The 17,026-nt window shown below is 39.0% G+C and overlaps 1 protein-coding gene across 1 annotated transcript in view; it reads right to left on the minus strand.

The window, feature by feature from the left end:
- LOC115234796 (3-phosphoinositide-dependent protein kinase 1) overlaps nt 1-17,026 on the minus strand; it is a 329,059-nt gene that overhangs the window by 207,486 nt on the left and 104,547 nt on the right. Inside the window, exon 2 of the mRNA XM_029806134.1 lies at nt 11,027-11,065. Coding sequence (XP_029661994.1) covers nt 11,027-11,065 — 39 coding nt within the window. The remainder of the gene's footprint in view (nt 1-11,026; nt 11,066-17,026) is intronic.

The following is a 17,026-nucleotide window of genomic DNA, read 5'->3' on the forward strand; positions in this document are numbered from 1 at the left end:
GCTCTTCCTTCTTGAGGAAGAGAGGCCACCCACCTATCTCTCGGTGAATACGCGAAGTCATTTATTTTTCGCGGTCACCTTCCGTCCGAACCTTTCTTACAATTACCCCTTCTATACATCGGCTCGGATAAACTGGCAATCTAAAGAGAAAGAGAGAGAGAGAGAGAGAGAGTTAATCCCGCCATAACAAATAAATTACCAGACCAAGAGTAAATCGAAGCGGACGTTATCGCGGCCTGCATACATATCGTCTGAAAATTGCAGCGCCGTCAATTTTCCGGTCACGATGCAGGCGATGACGTGACTTCGACTTGACTCGTTAATTACGGGCCGCCGTTTCGTACCTTGCATTTCTTATGCAGATGCCGCGCGTAAGATTCGGTCGAGCGGACTCGCGCGATTAGCGCTGCTCATCTCTAATGGAATCGTGAATCGTTTGAGTCGATAGAAGCGATCATCAGACACCAATAAGGATATACCGTTCACTCGACTTTACTGCACGATGTTGCAAGTTCGGTTATTCACTATCTAGATCCTGGAAAAATATAGCGTGAGACTCAGTTAGAAATATGAAAAGACGCAAAATTAGATGACAATAATCCTGATTAAAATTATTATAATGTTTTTATTTGAGATCATTTATGATCTCTCTCTCTCTCTCTTTGCATATAGAAAATTCAAGATACATAAGATTCAGATTAAAATACGTCGAATTTGTTAACAAATTGTTGTTTAACAATTTGTTAATAATAATTTATTAACAAATTGTTGTTTAACAATTTGTTAATAATAAGCAGGATGAAAAATAATTCATTTTTTTATTTCTCTCTAAAATAAAATTTCTTTTAAAATCATCCGTCTAATCCTCTTCTTCTCGGCTATTATGGAACTTTTCCTAACGTTATCATCGAATTAAATTCTGATTTCGGGGCGTGTTGCGGCGCCAGAATGCAGATAATGCTAGTCAAAGACAGATAGTGTTAGTGCCAGGAGGTGCTAGGCAGAGCTAAGCGCCGCCGATGTGCCGGGTCCGCGAGGCGAGCTAATGAATTGAGTGTTTGAGTGGCGAATAATGATGAAATCGCAAGAAACATAACAACGTCCTCCAAAGGGGGAGAGAAGCCGGGGCCTTTTCCCGACCCGTAAGTGACAATGATTTGCCTCGTACGTTTCTCCGCGCCAGCGTTCTCCGTCCGGGGCACGCACGTGATCGTGAATCATCTCATCGAATAAATTGTGACAAGTGAAGGCCGGATTTTTCTAGCAGATACCGAATCAACCATGTATGACGATTCTGATTCAAAGGCGAATCTAACACACGATCTTACCGCGAACACAAAATGTATTTTATCTTCATCTCTCGTTCGAGCTATTGTACATAAAAGCGGAGAGATTAATGTACGAAGTATCCTCCTAATTCACCAATCATATACACAGGGTAGCTAGACTTTGAGATTTTATAGGAAATTTAATTTTGAACAAAAAGTTTTCTATAAACATGGGTCGAAAAATGCTTTCATAAAAAGTTAGCGCCCAAAAACTTCTGAAATCACGGTTATTATATTTTATACATTGTTACAAATATCAAGGAAAGTATGCGTTTTTTAACAAAAAATAGAGAATTACATTCTCTTTCAGATGATATCAAAATGATATAAAAATGGTATAAAATAAATGATTTCAGAGGTTTTTGGGCGCCAACTTTTTAAGGAAGCATTTTTCGACCCATATTTATAGGAAACTTTTTTTCAGAATTAAATTTCCTATAAAATCTCAAAGTCTGACCGGAACGTTTGGGCCCATCCTATATCCCATTGTTATGCAATAAGTAGCATGTCTAAATTAGCGCATAAAATAATATGAATTAATTTTTGAACGCATAATAAAAACGAACGATATGTAATCGTGTTTTTAATACCGTTATGTCCATTTTTCTCCCTTCATACATCGTTCTAAATAAAACACTTGTACTCACAGATAGAGGAAGAGGGCAAATTTCTATTTATAATTATCCCTTTGCGTTTCAAGACGCCGCCGTACTAGGCTTATAAATCATTCCCCGGTATGAAAAGGAGCCTCTCGATAGTCGAATAAATTTGCACTTAATAAAGCCGAGCCGATTCATCTTGCGTCACGATCTCGGGCTGTTTGTTCGCGGGCATCCTTGCAAAGTTCATCGATCGCGATACTCACGATACAATTGTGTCGCGATGCGGGAAAGCGCTCGCGTTTCAACCGGGGATTAGCGAGGCATATACCGTGTGGGACGTCTTTCTGATCTTTGACATTCCGATTCGTAATATCGATTCATTTGTTCTACGTTCTCGTCTCTCGCATCAACGCGCTCGTCGCGCGCGAAAGTTACAACGGCGAGGAGGAAATCGACATTTCGATTATCGATGCAGCGACGTTGCGGGGTTTATCGAACGGGAATGTCACGTCTTGCATTCCACAAGTTGCAAGGATATCCGAAAGCCGAATTCAAATCCTTTTTTCTCTCCGTCTCTTTCGCGCAATCAAAACTAATCTCCGTTATTTTCATTTGCATAAATGCGATAATTTATTATATAGGTTTCCACACGTGGTAGCTTTCGTGTGTTTATTCGTTTCACTAAATACATTAATTATACACATTCGAATGAGTATTAAAAGTTACATATTAATTATAGCGATCATAATAGTTGGTTCTTTTCTGAAATTGTTGATATAATGTAGAAGATCTATATTGATTAGTTTTGAGAAATAAATAAAAATCAATAAAAATCAATCAGATTAATCGTGGATTTATTGGAAGATCAATTTTTCTAGCTCGATGGTATTTCTCTTTAATTATTTCGAGTCGGGAGATAAAGTTTCCAAATATTTGGAATAAACGTTAAATCGTAATCGTGTTCGATCCTTTTCGAAAAGTGTTATGGCACGAAATATCTCACATTTATCGCTTTTTATTGCAATATTACTTAATAACCGATTTGCCAAACGCGTGCTATTTTTGCAAACATTCGATTTGATAACAAGGTGCAATGTAATCACTCGAAAATCTGCTTGTTCATTGCTTGGAATACTCGTAAAAATATATACGACTATAAACCAATTCAACGTCGAGATGCGCAAGTCAAGCGACTTGTCGTCATTTGGTGCAACCAGAATGCATTCCCGCTAATTGAAAAGCACGCTTACGCCAATGGGATACATATACGCTTCGCTATAAATAGTCGTGTTTTGCCAGGAGTTTTGCGTGTAACGCGTGCAAGTACGCGCGTGTCGCATTTGTGACTCTACCGCGCGGACACGTACGTGAAAGCGTAAATACACGTTCGATGTACGTTAAAGGAGCACTAACACGAGATGACGTCAGCGGTGGCGGATTGACGTCGCGTAATTGGAAGTCATCGATGCTAATGGGCACAAGGATCAAAGGCAACGCGACGACAAAAGCGAGTCGAACCAGATATCGTAGAATTGTTCGCGTACCCATTGTAATTGCTCCGATAAATAACGAGAGAGAGAGAGAGAGAGAGAGAGAGGCAGAGATTTTGGTCGAAAAAAAAAATATGATAATATATTCTCAAGTGAACGCGTATACCGAGGAAAATTAAATACCAGATACAACGTGATCAATCTCTCGATACGATCGTGCTGTAATTTAGCTCGAAGTATCCGCGCTGGAAAGATGATTATTTTGGTATATTTCTCGTTCTAGATATTCTCCCGTTTCCTTATATAGGAGCATACAGTGTATGCCAGACTTTTGTTTCTCTCAGATGGTTATTTATCGATGCGAGCACAATGGTGGATACGCGGGCGTTTCGCCATTTAGATCCGCGCGCCGTGATTTAGAGCGAATCGGACGTAGATCACAGTCGGGCGCAGAAGCGTGGTACGATTAATTTCGACAGGTGGTAGAGTACCTAAACACCGTATCGCGCGTCGACGATTTTCGATATAGAGCCGCCGACAAAGAGTCGAGTTAATCGTCGACCGCGAACGTTGTGGCGGGGAGGGGGGTCACACACGGTCGATTGCTTTTCCAGCGAGTAAATATTTTAAAAAGTGTGTTGTGCTCGCGGTAATTCGTGACGTATATATGTATGTACAAACGCTCGCGTTTTTCCGCCAGTATAATTTTCCGTATCTCGGTGTACGTGTATCTGCGTATGTGTGTGCGTGTCATATATATGTGTGTGACGTACACTCGCGTTTCGTCCACGTGGAGGGTGGTAGATCGATTGTCCTTGCCTCTCAAGGCTGCTCCCGCTGTACCCGGGGGTGGAGAAGGTGAGGGGGGGTTGGAATAGAATTTATAGCATACGCCGCTGGCATATTAATAGAACCGACAACAACACGTCTAGCGGCGGAGCCGCTGCCAATCCAATTTACACGCGCGAATTACGAAAATAAGAGTCGCATGACGACGATGCGCCTTGTCGCGTCCGTCGAAAAACCGAGGGGTACCGTTTCGCTTCCGCGAAACTCCACGTTTACATCGATTGTAATTTCAACGACGGGAAAATCAAGGACGCAACTATATCGTACGAACGTATCGCACGCGCGAGGAATTCACTCGTCATCTACAACCTGTAACAACTTTTGCATGTGTATATGTGTTTATATTTAAAAGGCAAAACATCGACAATGTACAATTAAAATCTTAATCGTTCACGAGGGCTCATAGGCATGCACGACGCGACTGCGGTAGCAGCACATCCTCGTGTGACCATCGACTAGAAAACAGTATGACCGATGATGTCACGCGAAGCAGACACGCGAGGACCACGTTACGACGGCAACACGATTAACGTAATCGTCACCCGTTTCATGGTCAAAGTCGTCGGCTGAACCACACGTTCCTTCTGGCCGCGCGAGAGTCGATAAACATCACCCGGCACTGTCGAGGAAATATTGTACAGCACCGGGTATGTATATGTAAGACGCGTAAATAATACTGTACCAGAAGAATTTTCTTTACAGTATGGAGATACGGTTGGTGAGATGGATGTGGTAAATACCATGAGCGCTCTCTCGCGAGAGGTGACAGGCTGGATCAGTACTTAGGGGACTCTATAATGAGACTAACTCAGGGGACTAACGTGTAGTTATACTGTGCCATGAATTTTCGTACAGTAACGAAGTATATATGCCACGCGACTCACGCGCACAGGTAACTACGGGGGTACCATACGTACTATCACGCTTGTGTGTGTCATGTACGTGCTATGCTCTCTCATCTCGCTACTACGACGTATACATCATGTCCGCGACATACACAAGGGAGAGAGCGCGGGTGGAGATTACTATGCGGGACTATAAATCGCGCTCGACGCGACGCCCGGTTCGCGCTCGTGAGCGTTTAAAATGCATTTTATACATCGCCGGAGCGCGGGAGAGACTCGCCGATGGCTTTTGCGTGAATTCGCTTTGGAAATTACGAGGTAATTCGAGCGAGTAAAACGCGCGCGATAAAGAGTAAAAAGGATGACAGCTATTTATAATCGGGTTAAATGGGACTCGTTCAATTCCAGTTTTCGATTAGAAATAAAATGTTATCGATAATTCTCGAGATCTTGAAACAAAAAATTAACAAACATATATATATATATATATACGTGTGACAGATGTTCGCGAATTGCACGCATTTTTCGCGTCGCCCTTTGATACATCGCTGATCGTGTATAGTCGATAATTAGTAACGCTATCCACCAAATGCGATTATTTTGCGGCGGCGGTGCCGGCGGGAAATCGCGTTTAATAGTCGCGAGGAAATAAAGAAAACCCCATATATCCTGGTGGAGAATCATTTTCGTACATTATGGCGTACCATGACGCATTATGATGCATTATTATGCATCATGACGCATTAGGATGCGCTATTGCGCGTTGGTAGCGCGCTTTGTGCAGTGCGGCCATGTGTCGGACGGTATAATGTGTACTATAAGTCTTTCATAAATTATATACCGGGTGCTATTAAAATATCGTTTCGCCATGGTACTATCGCATTTAAAACGCGTCGAGCAGGGAGACCCGTTTTAATTCATAATTAATTTTAAAATCTAATAGATACATATCTACCGAGAAAAATATTCGAATACTTTCAATATTTTTCGAGTTATAATAAATCTCCTTTAATAAAGTTCCTTTAACACTTGGGGTAGAGCGGGGTCAAAAGTAACAATTTGACTTTAGAATTTTATTGTAAAAAAACTATTATAACAAAAAAAAAATTTTTGATATCCCAAGTTAGCATAATTATTTCACTTTATGGAAATCATAACATTTAAGCCTTGTGATGAATAACATTAAAATTATCAATCAAAATGAAAGCAAGGAAAAATGTTACAATCGCCTCAGACTCCGGGCAGGTTGTAAGCTTAGAACATATATAAATGGAAGGGGAATGCCTTTGTTTCCCGATAGAAAAACATGTCGGAAGGAAGTAAGAAAGAAAATCATAGTTGCCTCTCTCTTGTGAGTTACTTTGCTCAAAAGTGCGCATGCGCGGCCATGTGTGTGTACACAAAAGTATGTATACTACAGACACGATGCTTGTATGTGTAGTTACTCACAAGAGAGAGGCAACTACGATTTCTTTCTCACTTCCTTCGACACTTTTCAGCCTGCTATTCCCCTTCCATTTATATATGTTCTAAGGTTGTAACACTATTAGTAGTCAATTGTAACAATTTTAAATAATCAAAATTAAAAGTTTGTATTCAACGAAATTATAATAATTCTTCTTATATTAGCAGAATTAAACTAAAATATTCATATTCTTATATAAAAAAGTAGCAAAATAAAGATTTATTCTTTTAAAATTCAGCTTTTTTGATATTAGCAGAAATAAACTAAAATATTCATATTCTTACACAAAAAAATAGCAAAATAAAAACTTATTCTTTTAAAATTTAACTTTTTTATATTAATCATAGAAAACATTAACTTTGTTAACTCAAATTATAACAAGATATAAACATTTTTTTGCTCTTATTTCTAAATAATAATTTTTCAATTAGAGTAATAGGAACACAGTATCATTAAGAACTATTAATACAAATAGAGATTACTCTGCATCACAGTTATGACAAATATATAAGTCATTTATATATTATATAAATTATATCCTGTCAGTCTTTCTAATCTTAGTACGAGGCATTCTGAAATAAAAATAGTTTACTTATAATCCAAAATGAAATAAATTGCATCAGTCGGAGTCGGTTGTAACGTTACATTCGACCCCAGACAATGATGTTACAATCGTCCCCGACTATGTTTGTCAACTTTGATTTAAAATTTTTAATGATAAAATATCAAAAATGGATATGCAACAATTATTATAATATACAAAAATAACTAAATCTAAATATAAATAAAAAAAAAAGAGCTTACTTGCGGTAGAAATATTTATATTCAAAATTTAGCACGCTCGGAAAAAGATACTTTATGACCTCGAAAATATATTTTCGTCACTGTACACGTTCACTCAGTACCGAGGCCGCAGACGTATTGAGACATGTTGTAGGTTGTTTAGCTTCATGCACTGACCAACGCACGCGTATATATCTACTATATATCTATAGATATTTGAGTTGTTACTTTCGCCCCGTGTTACTTTTGACCCCGCTCTACCCTATGAATATGATATTCTCTGCTCATATTTAATAATCAGTCGGCATTACCGACTTCCAGGAAATTTTAATTTCCAAGAAACGATATATATAATCAGGTTGCGGTAATTTTGCGAATGATACTTATGCGTAAAGTAACAGATTAATATGGAAATGTCATAGAGCGCAATAGTTAGGTGATGGAAAAAATATTGTATCTGAATGCCACAGCGCGAAGAGGAATCTAAAATAATTATCTTTATTCGATTGCAATGCGCTTCGGTGCATCAAGGCCGACGATAATTACACAAATTATACCTGGTAATCTCGGGGAGTTAAATACAAGATGATGAAATCCAAACGTGTATACTTCGCGCGAATGTATGCTTAATCACAAAAATATCACGAAATGACGATAACATCGGAAATGGCGCGTGTTTGCGATAAAATTGTCGTCGCAAAGAGAAAGAGAGAGATAGAGAGAACAGCATCCTTTCTTTACTCCGACGCAACGCATCGTAGCGCGACGCTTACCCATGCATACCCACAGGAAAAGGAGAACAAGATCGAGCATACAAGGTGACTCGAAAAGAAGGGAAGTCGCGCCCACCCTCCGGAAACGACGTATGAAGCCTGATGTTAGTGCAGACTTGCGTGCCGTTTCGAACCGCGTGTACCGGCTGCATCAAACTGCACATTATTCCTCGCCACTACTGTTACGCGGTATTGCAGCGGAAAATCTTCCTAGATCCGCCGCTGATGCGCTGAGAAATTACTTCTTTTTTTTATCGGTTTTATACCGCCCGATACAGTCTGTAAATTAATAGATCCCAAGAAGATTATTATACATGTTTAAAAAAAAAAAATATTATCTCTGTTGCAATTAGAATAACAGCCAAATTATTATATTATTTCTGAAAAGCTGATAATATTTTTTATGATACGTAAGAAAAATTGTAAAATTCTTCTGTATCTGCAACTGAAGTTGTGTGGCAAAATTAATAATTAATAAATAAAAATAATTAATAAAATTAATAAATTTATAGAATTATCCCAAAACGCGTTCGGGACCGGAATCACGTCATGACACTATAACGCACCACGTGCACGTCATATCGTTCCGCGTATACGGCGCTATTAATTAATGGATCTCCCGAGCAAGCGCGAGCGACAAGAAACGCGAGACCTCGTTTTCTCCGCAGGTATCCAATTACGCTTCTCTTTCTTTCTTTCCTCTTCTCTCTTTTTTTTCTTTCTCTTTCTTTTTTTATTTGCGCAGCACGATTAACCTGTCAAAACTTATAACGATCGCGGGATCGGTGATAACATCGAGAATTAAGTATTCGTCACTAATTACGACCAATTAACAACTGATTCGCGAGACCTTTTATTGCTGCGAAACAAAAATAGTATCCGTTTAAAAGACGCTCTTTTAATTAATACATTGTTAATTACCAGTTAATAACTTTAATCAAGAAGCGTACTATTAATTCACATCGACATCGCGTCTCTCTCTCTCTCTCTCTCTCTCTCTTTCTCTTTGTTCGTATAATATATTTCGAACGAAACATGGAGAAAGGAAAAGAACGAATGCGAATCGTTAATTCGCAATCGTCGTCTAAGCAACCTCAAGGCCATTATCTAATGTCATTAATTATGTTGCGTATTCAATTAATTAATAATTTATCTGTAATTGCGACAATCGTTTACGGGTATTACCAGGGAAACGTTTTCAGTGTCAACACGTGTCGTCTGAAATCGTCACGGCGCTCTGATTATCGTGTCACGTCACGGGCCCTACGCGCGGGCTGTCACGGTCCCGGGACCACGTGGATCGTTATATTAATCTAGGGCTAGCGCTCATTAAAACCTAAGGATAGCGCTCGTTATGCCCATCCGATAACAACACGGCGGCACAGCACCGATTATTATTCACCGATTATATCGTGCAGCGTTTTGTTTCGCCTTCGTTACCGAACCCCGAAGCAGGGCGATTATTACGGGAGAGCTTCTTCCTCGTTTTGCTCCTTCTTTCCCTCCCATTCCTCATTCCTCATTCCCTTTACTATGTTTTTCGACGATGGCTTTTTAATGCTCGACGTGCGTGGCTTTAATTACCGCGGTGTGAAATCATACCGGGATACAAAGTCGGCTTCTTTTTCCTTCGGTCTTTTCGCTGCGAACAGTTAATTCGAACGCAACATATTTTTTTAAAGACAAAGCTTTACAGATTCGTGATTGGAAAACAGTTATCAAATTTTTTATTTAAAAAAGCAGTTGTGTTTCGCGAAGATGTTTATCGCGCACGAGCGCTGCCACGTCCTTCACCCTCTCCGTATCCAGCTCCATCCTGCATTTTGCCGACGGAATTCCCGGGTTTAATAAGTGTCGCCTGAATGACGTGAATTAGTTCAATATATCTGAGGTCCCCGAGGTAGCAACAATTCAGGGCCGCTGCATAATTAAAATTACTCCGCGCGTCATACTTTACACCGGTGAGACGCAGGCAGGCGTGCGAAAGGGGTAGAAAATGTAGGGATGTCGCTATAGCAATTCAAGGATCGGCGAAGGCCTCCCTATGCCGGATTCTTCAAAATCGAATTTAAGTTATTACCGAACAGTATTTTACATTTAATGACTGAAAAAATTAAATTAAACAAATATTCCGAGTATACCTCTGTTTACGATTTTTAATATACTTGACATAAAGCGATAAAAAATATAAAATATTAACCAATTAGTTTGTAATCAGTTAACTTGTAAGCAGTAATGTCGCCGATGATCTCAAACGTGGTTAGTATTTTTAGCCAATTAGCAGATTCGGTAAAGCAAAAATAAGCATACATATTTCACGGATATTTTCTAACAGATAGGAGAGACTCTCGAGCATCACTCAGTCTCTCAGAGTGGGCCCTTCTTCAGAGAAGTACCGGGACGTACAACTGACTACACGAGCTTCTCTTTCATCGCGTCCTTTAGCGAACGCCATTCCACCAACCCCTTTCAACCCCCGAGGAGAGTGGCGCTCTTAAGAGATGGCCTACTTTCGATACGCCTGCGATTGCATTTCCCGGCGCCACTCGAAGACGATACGTAGCATGTACAACCGAGCGCGATAAAACACTTAATATCAAGCGATCAAATGATATTGTAAAACAGAGAGAATAAAACGTATTATCGTAAAAAGACGGCTAGAAGTAGGAAGAAAAGTTGTTTAATATTGTTTAAAATCACTTTTGTGATAATCAAATATGAAAATATGGAAATATGATATCATATTGTCAAATAATTTTGTTTCATTTTGAATTATATAATAAATGGATATACTTCACTTTGTGTGGCATTCTGATACTGAGAGTACTCGCAAAATTATCCCAACCTCAGGGGAAAGTTGTCCCCATATATTGACTACTCCAAGCACTTACCTTAACTGGAGAACTGCTCGCTGCACTGCATTGTTCAATCTGGTGACAAAAGAAAGATCAAAGTTAAAAAAATATTATATATTTATGTATAGTAATCATTATTATTTCTAATAATTATAGTAATAATAATAAATATTAATATATAAATATTATTAATATTAATAAATACATAATAAATATTATTATTACAAAAATGTATAACAATATCAAGAGGAAGATTTTAAAAGTATGTAAGTTGAGCGCGGATCACGATTTATTCAAGTCAAGCGAAAAAAAAACGCGCGTCGGGAATCTACTGATCATGAAAATGAGACGCAACAATCGCAAAACGCGGGTCAACAAACCTCGAAATTGGATTCGACGCGAACGAGAGTTCGTGTCTTTTTTACCGATGCAGGAGACATAGGATAGAAGGACAAGGCCGGAGGGGAGAGAGAGGCGCATCGACATATCGCGAAATTCCTTACGGATGGAATTTGACGATCGTTGACTCGTATGGATACATTGCGCAAAGAAAGAACTTTTTTTCTGCACAGTCAATCTGTCCCCCCTTCACCCTGCCTAGACCTCCGTCAAGGCCCCCGTATTTGGCGTCAGCGCGCAACGGCCGTGGCCATTGGCGCGTGACGGTGCTAATGAACTTCGGCAGCATGTTACCCAAAAGCACGTGGTAATTTCGTATGCGCGCGTGCAGGTTTGCGCGGCAATTCCGGAAGCTAAATAAACGAACTTCGGGAATTTGAGCTGAATAAATGATTGTTACGAAGCTGCGGTGTGATTTCTTAATTCCCTCTCTCTCTCATTTCAATAATTGTTTCCAAATATTTTTTTTAATAGAATTTTGACACAGTTGATATCTTTATATATGGTATTGTTAAATATAGCATAATGCAATATATATATATATATGTAATAATTCTAAAATTAGACAACAATGACTGAATAGCTCGATTGCCCGTGAAATTCTCGAGCGAAGGACAGCGATAACAGTGTTATTAATTAAATTCCATGCGTTCGTGACCAAACCGCCAGATGCGTTCCATGATTGATAAGCAGCAAAATTAAGCATCGTCAGATAATCGCCGACATCTATGTCAGATTACAAAAATCACGTAACGTGAGTTTTATTGCGTAGTCAAAATTCCAAAAGTCGTACGTGCTTACGTGTCGGTTAACTGCTAAGTAGAAGGAGGAGAGGGGCATCTCAGTAATCGAGAAACCATTTCGTATATATACATTATCTAATATAATAATTCACATTAAATCGACATCAAGAGAAATATTAATGTGATTGTCATTCTCCCCCAGTAACAAGTGTCCATTTTCTCATATGAAATTTTAATTCCAAGAGTAATTTTTATGAGTTTTCTTACTAAAAGTTCGAAAATATATCTAGCATTAATTTTTTGACAAAGAAATGTTCAAGAGTATAAATTTATTATTCAAATTATTATCACCAAAAAAAAGCGAGTTCGACTTCGAGAATATTCCCAGTCGTTCTAATAATTTCCCGCAATGATCAAACATTTTCCGTGTAACAAAGGAATCAATGGCTGCGAGCGAGGACGAGAAAATATCGCGTAAGACTGCAATTTGAGGCAATCTTTGTGTGCGCGAGCACTCCGGGATTCTTACGCCATATTTCGGGCGCATCGCCGGCAGACGTGACTCCTCAAAATCCCTCTGTAATCGAACGGGAAATCCAAGAAGAGGACTCCAACGGAGTCGGCCGCACGTACCGGCGGGGAATAACAATGAAGAGGGACAATAGTAATGGAATTATCTTCGGATAGTCGTTCTCCCATTGGCAGTACAATCGTCGGCGAGACCGAATCTCAAGTGCGTTCTATCTATCTTTCGAGACCGTCCCAGGCCCGGTTCGTCGTCGCTAAACCGATGGCACGTGGCTAGGTGCTAATAAACTCTTCGTGAGTCACGTTTTAAAAAAGACAAAGACGGAAGAGAGGACGCGGGCCTATCGCGGAAACGCGAGAATCCCGAAAGCCGAAGTTGCCGAGTTCGCAAATTAGTGGCGTTCCTGCAATGTCCGCGTGTGTCTACAAATTTTTTTCTCTTTTTATACTTTTTCTCTCTCTCTCTCTCTCTCTTTTTAACGGAATCGCGCTCGTAGCAAGAAATTCTTCTTCCACTCTGTGCGTTAATGCTTTTTAAGCGAAAATAGAAGAAGTCTTCAAAGTTTTGTTAAAGTTTGCGAAAATCGTACTTGCGAGCTAAGTTGTTGTTTACAGTTTCATCACGATTCTTCTTTAGAAAGGAAATATTCAACTTGCGATGTAGATATTGCAAAATTTTAGAAGCAGCATTTTTCATTTAGAATGTAAACATTGTGAACAAACATGCGAGAACTTAAATTAAAAATTCGATGTAATTATTTACATATATCAGGAAAAATAAATTCTCAAGAATAAAATTACATTGATACAAATATACTCGCGTTAAACTTAAACAATTGTCTCAAATAACCGTTTAAGCTGAAGCAAAAGAATAAAACCACGGGATATTGAAATACTAATATCTCGGATATAAGCATATGGGAAAAGAGAGCACGCCGTAAAAGAATGCAAATCAACGGAGCCGCGAACGCTCGGACGGAATAAAAAATAATCACTCGATCGACTCGAATTAAAGAGAATCCTTCGGTCGAACATCGATCTCACTTTGGTTACCACCCGTGGGCAGCCGATAGTAATTAATCAGCGCACGCGGTGCATGCCGATAATTAGAGGTACCGATCGACGGGCAATTAATACGCCTCTTAACCACGATCGGCGATCGATCATGGAAATGTTATTCCCGCGGGAGATGCAGCAGGAGAGAAGAGAGAGAGAGAGAGAGAGAGAGAAGGGTTGAAAACTCGCGAGTTATAGTGACAACGGATTAGCATGCATTAAAGGCGATGGAAGTTCCGGGAAGTAACTTTTACTGTCCACAGCACACAGGAAAAGAGCGCGCGAGCGCGAGCAATTTTCTGCGGAATTAAAAATTTAGAGCTTCCAATTTACAGGCAGTTCATAAGCCGCATGCCATAGTTGAACCTTCCTGCGAATGTTCCAAGTGACGTGAAAGCGAGCATAGAATTGATCTAAAAATAACGTCCACGTGCGATTAATATACGTGTATACCTCACCACATATTTCTTTCTTTTTTATACGGATATAAGTTTAATCACGGGTATTAATTTTTGACGGGCATTCGCCGCATTCCACGTATCTATCTATCGCCATTCGCAGAAATCTATCCCCTTAATTTTTAACATCCGATCGCGGGAACAGCCAGATTCCCTCCCACGAAATTTATCGTTGCAATAATTCATGACAAATAAGAGAAAAAAAGGAGAAAAAAAATTATATTCATTACGGAAACCTTGCGAGTGCACTCATAGTACCGTTAATTAAAAGAATTTATTGTTAGTAATAGTAATCGTAAAGTAATTGTAAACATCAAGAGCATCGCACGCGTGAGTGACAAAACGTAAATTTCGCTTTAATTCAAATGGTACTTCAAAGTCGTTTCCTCGATTTTTCGCGACTATTTGTGTCATCTCTGTCAGGTAGAATAAAAATTCATCGAATATTAAAGTCGCCTGAAACGCGCGCCTCGAGTCTCTCGACTAGAAGAGCGCCATCGAAATTGACGGCAAAAAGTCTGTCGATCAAACTGTCGAACCCTTTCAAGAGGTACTATTAGCGGCTATATTTTTCCATCGATCGTCCTGAACTCATCGAAGAGCTCCTTACCGGAAATAGAAAGTCAAAAAGATTCAACCCGACCGGGACCCTGTCCGACATTGTTTTCTGAAAAAATAACGGAAGCGTAGACGTTTCTAGCCGCGTGCACGACGAAAGGAAACGCCGAACATCTTTATCTTTCCTCCCGTTTTCTTCCTTCTACCGTTTCTCCGTTCCTTCCGCCTCTTTTTCTGGGCATGCACCTTCCTCTCTCGTGCATAACGCATCCGTTGGATTCTCCGCTCGCGAGTTCAAAAACCTTTCTGCGCGTGCGGCTTCTACGGAAATGGCTTCAAACTACTAATCGTAAGAAACGTCAAGTTTCTTAACTTGTACCAAAAATCTGGCGAATTAACTCTTAACTTCTAGTAAAAATTCGTGGACGCGTGTAACATGTACACAATGTAACACACACATTTGTACAAAATATAAATTTTTTACCAAGTAAAAATATAATTTATAGCAAATATAATTTTATGTAATTATCATAATATATTATAAAATTATATATATCTTACATAATATAAAAAAAATTGTAATTTGTTTAAATTTATTTTTTTTATAAGTAATTGATTATTCCCATGATTTGCGCTACAAGATAAACATTCACGGCAAGTGCATCTTTATATATGAATTTTATGAGACAGAGAACTCTTTCTGGAGCATCTAAAGTAGAACGCACACCTGATTCCACAATAATTCGTTACCGTGACAGTTTAAGGGCGAGAGCTATTTCGGTTTCGATATCACGTCCGCATATGGTATTTCTGTCCAAAAGTCAATCGCGGCACATAGTTGGGAAGTGACTTCAATTGAATGTGTCTCACGTACGTCAATCAATGTGTTTGAAATAAAACGAGAAATGCAGCTTGCAATCTACCTACAGTTATGCGGAAGACTCATTTAATATTCTAAATTGTTTACCGCATCCAAATCGTTGCAGATAAAAACACACGCAATCTATAAATAACTTAATACAAATGTTTCATAATCTAGTGCAAAAAATAGCATTACGGCTAAATCTGTTATTCAGATCAGTTGCGTAAAAGGTGTATTGTCTCTGAATATCCAATTTTTATGAGCTACTATTGTTTATTTATGCCTCGTAATATTACCCTGTACCAAAGAAACCTGTCTTTCTCTCTCCGTCAAATAAATAAATAAATAAATTGTAACTATATAATTTAATGCAACTACAGAATCGCATGCTATAAAATATCAAGACGAAGATTTAAAGACGAAATTAATGTCGATACGTATTTGACGTGTCGTTCCCAGACTCGGTGAAAGTGTGTAGCTCGAGGAGCTCGGCTGAACGCTTCGCAAAAATCCACGTTTCACATATTCGTCTCTTGGTATTTCCCATCGTAACAGTTAAATTACCCGACCTGTAGCGGCGCAACTTTTCAATAAAGACGTCTTTCCCTCCGTATGTCTCGCGCAATGAATGCTGATCGAGACAAGCATCGTCTGTAAGTAGGAAATAAAGAACTGCCGGGGGAAAGAGGGAGGAGGGAGAGATGGGGCAAGAGAGGAAAAGAAAGCTGGGAGATGTATAACGTCAGAAATGCCGGCTTATTCGAAACCCAATCCACGGAGTTACTGGCAGACTTCATGGGGTATTGAAAACCCGATGGGAAAGAATGGTCACGAGCGAGGGGGAAGGGGGGAAACCTGTGTAGTGGTTAAACTCAGGCAATGAGAATCCAATGAGAGGATATAAGCCTGCCGTAAACAGATGCCTTTGAAAATATCGGATACAAGAAACATGGAAACAAAGTGAACAAAGCGTCTGCTAATAATTTCGAAACTGAATCATTCTACGATTCGATGCAGTATCCTACGTACGATCGTGAAAGAAATTTTCCGGTAGTAAAACGTTTTAATAGAATAAATATTTTCATTGTACATGGCTTCACAGATATTAAACAAAATATAAGATTTTTTGTATTTTAACACTTATTATCAATTAGTCGCAAAAATGATAATCGTGTTATGAATTAATGATATAATCATATTATAAATTACAAAGTAAATAATAATAATGATAAATAATTAATAGAGGAACACAAATTTTATTAATACCTTATTATATTATTTAATACTGAAACACTCTCTTAAACTCTCTTAAACTCTTTTTACTTTACTTTTTATATTTCATATCAAAAGTTATCAGGCCACAGTGCATTTATCGTCATCCTAACGAAATATAGAAACGTTTCGACGACGGTACTCGTGATGCAGCATTCCT

The sequence above is a fragment of the Formica exsecta genome, unplaced genomic scaffold (genome assembly GCF_003651465.1).
Source record: "Formica exsecta isolate Colony F162 unplaced genomic scaffold, ASM365146v1 scaffold207, whole genome shotgun sequence".
NCBI lineage: Eukaryota > Metazoa > Arthropoda > Insecta > Hymenoptera > Formicidae > Formica > Formica exsecta.